At 39.9% G+C, this 9,360-nt stretch overlaps 1 protein-coding gene across 2 annotated transcripts in view; it reads left to right on the forward strand.

Moving 5' to 3' along the window:
- The window catches only part of sept7a (septin 7a), a 41,403-nt gene extending 39,952 nt beyond the window's left edge, over positions 1 to 1,451 (forward strand). For both annotated transcript variants that reach the window (XM_035681268.1, XM_035681269.1), the window contains one exon: positions 280 to 1,451. In XM_035681268.1, the coding sequence (XP_035537161.1) occupies positions 280 to 316 (37 nt within the window). In that variant the 3' untranslated portion in view covers positions 317 to 1,451. The remainder of the gene's footprint in view (positions 1 to 279) is intronic.
- The last annotated feature ends 7,909 nt before the right edge of the window (positions 1,452 to 9,360 follow it).

Below are 9,360 nucleotides of genomic sequence, written 5' to 3' on the forward strand. Positions count from 1 at the left end.
CATCTGGATTATAGCAATCAGAAAGCCTGGATTTACCGGTCTCCATCCTGTGGATTGGCTCATACATCTGTACTTTACCTACTGACTTACCCAATGAGCAGAACATGACACAGCACATTATCTGTAACCCACTTATAAGTCTGATCCCAGTGTGGATCACATTATGAGGGTGTCTTGAAAGCAAGATATATAAATCATGGTGTACTGGAGAAGAGTTGTGCCACGTGTTTTAATTTTATTGCACCTTTTTTTGACTGCTCTTCTGTCTTATTTTTACAGGACCTTGGAAAAGAACAAAAAGAAGAAGATATTTTAATAAATCTGGAGACCTTCCTGATGTTACAGTGTATTATTTTTTTTTGCCAACCTGCCAGCCTTGATTGTCAAAACACCTGTCAATCAACTACATCATCCGCTGTTTGACCATATTACTGTGTAATAATCAAGTGAAAGCCAGAGGGCAGTACTGTCTGGACTCTGAATTTAACCAATCACTCTCTTCTGCTCATCCTCATATTCCTCCTTAAAGAGCTGTTATTAACTTTGTATTGTTTCAGTGTACAGTCCTGTTCCAGCCCACTGCTCACAAAAACAAGTGTATTCGCATAGAAAACATAAGTGGTGTTCTTCAATCATGACAAACTGGAGGGCAAAGTTCAGAGTTCAGTCATTCTTTCCTCTTTACTTGTACTTTGGGAATGTTGGATGCTGCACCGCTCTGTGCTGTATCCTTTTTAATGCCAAAAAACCAAACAAAGAGGTCGGCCTTTTACTCCCTGCACATTGGCGGACAGCATCAGGCTGAAGCTCACCTCAGGCACTGTTTTTTTTAAAAAAAATATATATATGCATCTTTCGGTTCACTTATTTTAGGTATCACATTTAATTTCCTCCCAAAATGTTATGCTCTTCCGTCTCCTGTAATGTAAATTGTATAACCACAAACTGCAGTGTTTAACTCCAATCATTTGTAACGTTCTTATATTTTGTTCATTTTTTTCCTTGTTTTTTTCTTTTTGTATTGGCCCTGGCGTAGAAATGGTGTTCATTTTGTTTTCAGTATCATAGCCGGTGTTTTCCAGCCCTGCTCTTGGAAGCCAAAAATATATTCTTGACTTCACTCATGCTGAGTGTAACAACGTAAAGAAACTGCTCTTGAAGTGCTTTTACGTGAATACATTTGAACTTCTTTCGCAGATTCGATATAAAAATGTTTTCCAACAGAATCGAGTCTTTCCAGGGGCAGGGTGTGGGAAGCTTCTGTTGGACGTTGGTGGATGAGAAAGATGGAGCGGAGATGCTTCAGTCAAACAGCGGTCAACTCAATAACTGCACCAAGCTGGCTTTCTTTACATCACATTTAGCACTGTTGGTGTACTGCATCTGTATTTTGTAATGTCTTGTTTTTATTGTACAAAGTCACATAATAAAATTGTGATGGGGGGAAAAAAGCACTTGTTGGCTTATGTTAAAAAAATATACACTGTATGACCAAGTATGGGAATACCTGCACATTATACACATTTTACTGCTCAACATATATTCTAAGCCCATGCTGCTACAAAGGTCTTCACTCTTCTGGTTTTAGGTGTTGGAACCGAGCTACGGGAGCATTAGTGAGGTCCACTGATGTTTGGTGTTGAGGTCAGGACTCTACACAGGCCAGTCAAGTTCTTCCTATTGGGTTGTAGCATTAAGATTTTCCTTGGTTCAAACAGCAGCACCTCTAAAACAAATAAAGCATGTTGCAGTTAGTGTAAAACAGTGAAGTATGTTGGTTTCTTAGTACAAGTGCAAAAACAGTATACTATAAAGGTTGTAGCACATTCTGTACACAGTTTGTATATTGTATGGCATTGGAATGCACCATGAGAAAATCAGCCCCAGACCACAAATATGTGCACTGGGATGTCCATATATTTTTAGCCATGTTATGTAAGAAGGGAACCGTTAGTTGTTAGAGGCCCTGACAATGTCTTGAAGTATTCAAGAAACAGGAAATGCATCGGAGACAACTATAAATATGATCTTTTGGCTTTACAAAATTCCAAAAGATCATATTGAAGAGTTCTTTAGTTTACATTAAGACTGTAATGATGCTTACTTCCAACAGGTGGCAGCACAGGACTGCACTGAACGTCCTTCCTCATGCTAACGGCCCAGTGACTTTCCATACCTTTGATCAGCCTTATCAGTGACTTGTTGAACTTTCCCCATTACCCAGGTGTTTTTTGTCTTGATGTACTTAAAACCCTTGTGTTGTCATAGCCTTTCACCTACTGAAAAAGATCTTCCTTTCTAACCTTTTGCATACTGTTATTCTGCCTATACAAGTTGGACTAGAGGCTTTATCAGGAACACAGTGCACCTCAGTCTGAGAGTCATTAGGCCTTTTCAAACCAAATAGTAAGGGACTGCCAACTGCAGAGCTGCCCCGAGAACTACATACCTTCATTAGCTTTTTTTATGTTTGTATTCACAATGTCAATAGGAACAGTGAAGCGACACAAGCCGGCTGTCACCGTACACTTAGTCTGGACCAATGACTGTACAAGGTTCTTCTTGTGCTGGAAGAGCACCTGCCCTGAAGTAGGAGCTAAAATAGTCCCTCAAAACTGTTCTAAGAACTACAATCGTTGCCAGTTCTTGTAGTGTGGACACAATAAAAAGGGGTGTGTGTCCTTCTGTTCTTAGAGCTATGTAAAAGCCTAGTTTAATGGTTTTAATTCCTTTAGAATTACAGTGGGGTGGTTACTTGTGACATTCTGAGACCACTGTGGGATTTAGAGGGGCTGCCAGCAGTCATTCAGGGGGTTCTTTTGAGGGTATTCCAGGGGTCCTTGAAGGCCTACTAGAGGATTCTTGAGATATTGAGGGTGTCCTTTTGAGGGTCACATAACGGGGTTCTTAAAGGAGCTCCATGACTTCTTGTTGGAGAATGAAAGGCTTATCAGGGGACTATAGAGGTTCCTGATGGATTGTTCTTGAGGGGTTTGGAGGATTCTTGTGGAGGTTTCACTGAGGAGTTTTTGACAGAGGCCCAGAGGTGATTCTTCAGGTCTTGTAAGGGTCACAGGGCTAATGGGGGATGTTTGATAGAGCCCCGAATTTGTGTGGGAGTTGTATGGTCTTGTGGGCTTCTAGAGGTTTATGGTGTTCTTAGCGGTGGAGGCTTGGGGTCATAAAAGAGATTCCATTAAGTTGGCTCTGAAGGGTTTTTGAGGTGGTTCTCTGGGTTCTTTTGGTGGATTCAGGCCTCCTTAGGAGGGCTTTATGATTGATGGATTCCAGGTGCACACAGATCACAGGGGTTTTTGACAGGAATTCACATGACTCTTGAGCTATTCCAGGGATCACTGAAGAGCTCAGGGCTCCTTAAAGGGGTTTTAAGGGGTCTTGCAGAGAATCTAGGGGTTCTTTAAGGGGTTTCAGGCATCCTTAAGAGGGAACCACATGGGTAATGAGCGTATTTTTGAAGGAGCTCTTGAGTTATTGAGGGTTCCCAGGGATTATTAGGTTTCAGGCATTAATGATAAGATTCCAACAGTCTTTAAGGGGGTTCTGGGGTTCTTCAGGTGACCTTACCAGAAGTTACCAGAAGATACCAGGGGTTCCAGTGAGCCCTCTCCAAACATACAGAAAATAAACTTCATCATCATTTTATCTAGTAATCATTAGCCTTCCCATGCAATTATGCCTTCCAAAATAAAATAGTTCCTGTTAGACAAAAAAGTGTCAAACTTTCCTTCCTCTTCACATCAAAAACATTGTCCTTGTGGGGATAGAAAACTTTAACTACATTTAGACCATTCTGGGACACTCACTCTCACACACTGAAACTTTGAAGGAGTTGTATTGCTAGGAAACGGCTTGGGTTCAGGTTTACTTCCTGTACACTGTTGACTTTGGCAGGCACTGAGTGTAGACCCATATAGTGAGGTTTTCCTACAGACAGCCAATACATTGATTTCCACTATATAGTATCTAATCAGTCAACCAGTACCATATCCATAGCTGATATGGTCAACAGATTTCTATTTAAAAAAAAAATCAATATTGGCTCCAATTATTGATGTAACCTTAAATTTGTGTTTCCCTCTGGCTTATTCAAACAAAAGGTGGACCCTTTGGACTCCCAGCTGTTGTACAAAACACACACTGCTCTCCTGCAGCATCACGCCACAGCCTACCCAGTCTGACAAGTGGTCTGCTTCGGCCTCTCCTCTCACTGATTGGCCGGCTGTGCCCTTGGGTCACCCAGGTGAAGATACCCTCAGCCAGTTACAGAGGTGTGTGGTAAAAACCCATGTGTCAGCCCACATGACAAGACAGGAACTGGTCACAAATCTAATTCTGCCTATGGCCCAAAATGTCAGGGACCCACCCTGACTGCATTACAATGATCTCTATGTTCAGGGGAGAGAATAACCCACCATTCCTCCCTGTTAGTTCATTGTGCTTTACAGCCACCATTGCTGCCAAATTCTCCCCCTTATCAGGTGGATCAGAGGCAGTTCATGTTCATTGCTTTTTTGACATTGACCCGATTCACTGAGGCCTGCAGTGTTTCTGGGTTAGCGCCAGCCTTCGGCAAAATCACAACACTGTAGCAAATGTGTCACAGGTACTGTTAACCCTCCTTCTGTCTGCATCTGTTTTCATACACTCCAGATAAAGCATGTTATTCACCTAGTAAGGCAACAGCAAGGGGCATATTCAGCTCTCTAATAAATTTTTTGAAGACCAATGCAAATACTTGGCATTTTGCACAAATATTGACATTTATTTTACTTGTATAAAAACATTTTTCACGCTAAAATATTTTCAACTCCAAATGATATGAATCATATAATCATATTACAATACATATTATTAAACATAGTATCTAATAGTGACAGGCCAGAAATCCAAATGTATAATTGATCCCACTTTAAAGATTATACAGATTAAGAGTCTTCTACCAGCTCTGTGAGTCTGTATTTGTGCTTCTCGTAAATGCTAATGTCGGCATCGCAATATGCTCATGATGTTCATGTTCACTGTAAGAGTTCAGCATGTGAGCATGCTACATTTGCTAATTAGCACTAAACACAAGGTACAGCTGAGACTGATGGGAATGTCATTTGTTTTGCAGGTATTTGCAGGTATAAATAAAGCGGTGGAAATTGAGAGTTTGACCTGATACTGTAAGTCAAGATATTGACCCTGACACCAAGTCTGTTTTTTTTGTCTGAAATTGTTGCACATTTAAAAACATCAATAAAGTTTTCGGAACCGTTTTCTTTTTTTTTTTTTTTCTTCTTGTCGTTCTTGACACCTACTTTCTCTACTTTCAGTGAGAGGGCCACAAAATCATCCTCATTGCGGGATGACTCCATCTCGAATTTAGCAGCAAACAGAATAAAAACTTGTGTGTGAAAGGTTTCTGTACGGAACAAATTTAATCAGATTACTGAAAACAAAAAATTACTAAAAATACAGACTTGATGTGCAAAGGCCTTTTTCAGGTTAATACAAGTCATCGTTTGGAGAACATCTGGGGGTTTTCAGTCCCACAGTTGTCGAAACATTTCCCCCAAAACCATAAATGTCAATTTAATGGTGGTGCTAGAGTAACTCTAGCGTCAGGGGATCAACAACATCATTAGGATTCATCCTCTGGCAGCCATGAATATTTAATAGAAATCCTTCCAATATTTGGCATATTTCAGTTTTGGGCTGAAGTGATGAACTGACTCTGCCATCCTTAGAGCCGCACCGTGTGTAGACCCACATTAGCAGCCCCTAAATGTTGCCAGTTTTTTTTAAGCTGCAAAATGTATTGATGAATTGAAGAATATACGGATGATTTTTTCTATTCTTAGAACCTTACCTCATAGAAAATCCAAAAACAAACAATCTTCCCATTTGATTTTGAGTTTATATAACTGTAAACTCTTGACTGTGAATGGAAAGGTGTGGTGGCCTGGTTATTAGTTTTTGATATCTTGTATAGAGTTTTGACAGTTTGTCGCTATGGAAGCTGGGTCTCGGAGGTATTATCCTCCATTCACTCCATTTATTAAGCTCATCTCCACTACCTTGAGTTCTTTGTACACTCACAGAGCAACACACACAGCAGACAAGACAAGGACACACCAGCAGGGACGTTTATGTAATGGGGAATACAAACTGATTGACTAATCACTGCATATCATCTGATCTCCTCTGGCCTTGGTCCATAGACTAACGCAGGTCTTCATTTTTTGTACCAGGTCAATTGTCAAGAACTCAGACTTCCAAGAGACACAAGATTAGTACTATTAGACAACAAGCATGGGAAGAGGGCATCAGAAAACATGAGTTCTAAGCCACCATCATGTTTTTGAAAATCATCACTATGAAATCTAAATCCTCATAACTGATTTGGATGTGGATCAGACTCCAAATAATTCCTTTTTCCATTTTCCCTTAGGGATGTTGATGCCTTCAGTTCAGAGTCCTTTCTTGGATATCATTGGATCATATCTGTACTTGAGATCTTCTGCTTTATCCATGTTGCATAAGAGCTGAGGTCAAGAAGAGGTGGCCATGTTGAATATTTATGCCATGGGGCATCATGGCTGTAAATAGAGCTGTGATGTGAACACTGGCTTATCCTCACTATCAGAGGATAGCCTGCTGACTGTCTGCACCACACTCTGTCAGGTCCAGAGATCCATGTCACTGCTTACTAATTGAACATTACACCATTTGATAGAAGAGTGCCATGTGACAGAATTTGCATTTGTAACATGGGCTTTTTTTTAAAAAAAAAGTGGCTACCATAAAATGTATTTCTTTTTTTATATGTTTAATGTTTAAAAGAAGGGATGGTACAGTCATTGATTTGTTAGATATCATTTTTCACACTGTGGAGAAGAACACGTGCATGATACCTATGATCAAAATAATAATCCTAGATTCTCTCATTGTGGAAAATCTATGTAATTAAACAGTCATCATATTAAACTAGCTCTTATTTTGATATGGACTCCCTAACACCCTCTCCACCCACAGGTATATCAAGGACAGCTAGAATGTTGCGAAGGGCCCCAGAATCTTAAGGATGCCTAAAAGCCTTTTAGGATTCTCCATAGACCTCCAAAAACCCTGGGACCCCCCCNNCCCCCCCCCCCCCCCCCCAATTCCATCAACTCCTTCAGGAAGTATCTCACTTACTCCTGTGATCTTTACAACCCTTGAAGTAACCCTGGAGCCCTTTCAGAACCTCTGAAATCCTCTCTTGGGCACTAGAATACTCTCAAGAATGCCAAAAGCCCTCCCAAAGGCTATTGGAACACCCTTGAGAGGTAAAAAATTAAGAATAAAGGAGGAGTAAAGAATTTAGTTGTTGGCCCTAGTACAGGGCCCACTTCAGGCCCATTGAATCCTCACAAGAACCCCTGCAATCTTCTTAAAAAACACTGTAAGCCCCTTTAGAACCCTTGAGACCCCCATTAGGATCTGTAAAACCCATTTTAATACTCCCCAGAACTCCATCAAGGATCCTTAGAACCCCAAGGACCTCCTAAAAACCTTTCATGTCACTGGAACACATCAAGAACTCATAGAACCACTCAAAAGCCTATGGACCAAAGAACTCACATCGCTCCTTCAGATATCCCCTGTTACCTTTTAATCTTTACAAACCTCTACGGCCCCTCAGAAACCCCCAGAAGAGTTCCCAACTCCTCCTAAAACCCCTCTCACACACAGCCATTTAAGAGCCTGTAGAACCACTCAAAACCCTAGGGAGCTTCATATAAGATCCTGTTATTGTGATTTCACAGAGACCAAATCCCTTCGAGAACTTGGAACCCTTTCAAGAACTTATGGAACTCAATTTTTTGTGGCCCTACAATACTCTTAAAGACCCATAAAACCCTCTGAAGATCTATTGGAACCCCCCTCAAGTCTCTGAATCCCTCTTTTAAAATTGCTGGTGTGGTATATTTACAATAACTGTTATTGTGCACTTTTAGCACTGAAATCAACAATGGTGCACATATCTATTAGTCCCAGAGTGGGTTCATGTATCTGTCCCTTTGTGACCATGTTTCTTATTTCCATTTGGAAAGAATACATTTTAAGCTATTGGATTTGTGACCAGAAAAGACAGAATGGTCTATTGTATCGATGAATGAGGAGCTTTTCAACACCAGTACAGAAGAGGGAAAGCATAAGATCAATGGATAAGCACAGGCTTTGTCCATAAAGAATGACACCAAAGCATGTGTCTTATCTGAAAGTATAATGCTATGCTAATTCAATCAGGCAGGATCGGAGCAGAAGGAGCCGGAGTGATATTTGCGTCCTTCCATTGATAGACGCCATGGTCAAACACTGATCATATTAATTATTATTATTATGTAATAATAATAATGGTTGGGTGACTTGACAAACTGCATGGATCAACTTGTCTGTCTGTCCGACTTCGTTTTAAACTTTCAGCTTAATAGTGCAGTTCAGAACACTGAAGATTTAGCATGAAAGGTCTTTGCAAATACTGATAAAATCAATTTAATTTGGTGAAATATTATAATGCTGATGATGTATAGATTAAAAGTTATCCTGGTTAATCATGTGCTTTTTTTACTCTTTTTTTTTTACACCAGATGTCATTATGATCCATCAATTACTAACCTCAGATAAAACCAAATTTACATTTGGATATATAGGCCTATTGTATGTGTGTAATCAGCTCCTCTTCCCCAAACATCATTTGGTTGCCCTGCCTGGAGCCACTCCTCCTGATGCTGATGATGATAGAGGAAGTTTTACACATGGCAAAAGAGGAAAGTGTTTGGTTTCAAAATAAAAGCCTGATTGACATTATTGACATTATTTTTTATATTTAACTTTGGCCACCAAACAGCTCCAGGCACCCGAATAAGACATTTAAATATACTGTTTATGGAGAAATTATAGGTACATGAAATGTAAAATGTTCTCTTTTTTTTTTTACTTTTTTAAAGAATTTATAAAGACTAGCCTGGTTGTCTATCATGGGGGTCCAAATGTGCACAATAAATTGAAAATAAATGAATTAATTAAATTAAGACCCAAAAAGAATAAACACACAAACCATAAAATATTAACTTGTTTTAAGTTATTTTTCCTCAACCAATGAAAACAACCAACCAGAGCCAAGAAATATTGTTTAGTCTCGATCTCAGCTCGTCAAATACAGATGCTTAAGGACCCAAAGTTTCAGTATTTGACCCAAAGTAAGGCATTTGACCTGAGAATGAAACTCATCAATCAACTATCTTCCTGGGCTCTGATTGGTTGTTTTCGTTCAGGCCCGGTGGATTCTTGTAAATCCCATTAGGAGCACTA

This window comes from Morone saxatilis, unplaced genomic scaffold, assembly GCF_004916995.1.
Source record: "Morone saxatilis isolate NCDOM2014 unplaced genomic scaffold, NCSU_SB_2.0 Contig9, whole genome shotgun sequence".
In the NCBI taxonomy this organism is placed as follows: Eukaryota; Metazoa; Chordata; class Actinopteri; family Moronidae; genus Morone; species Morone saxatilis.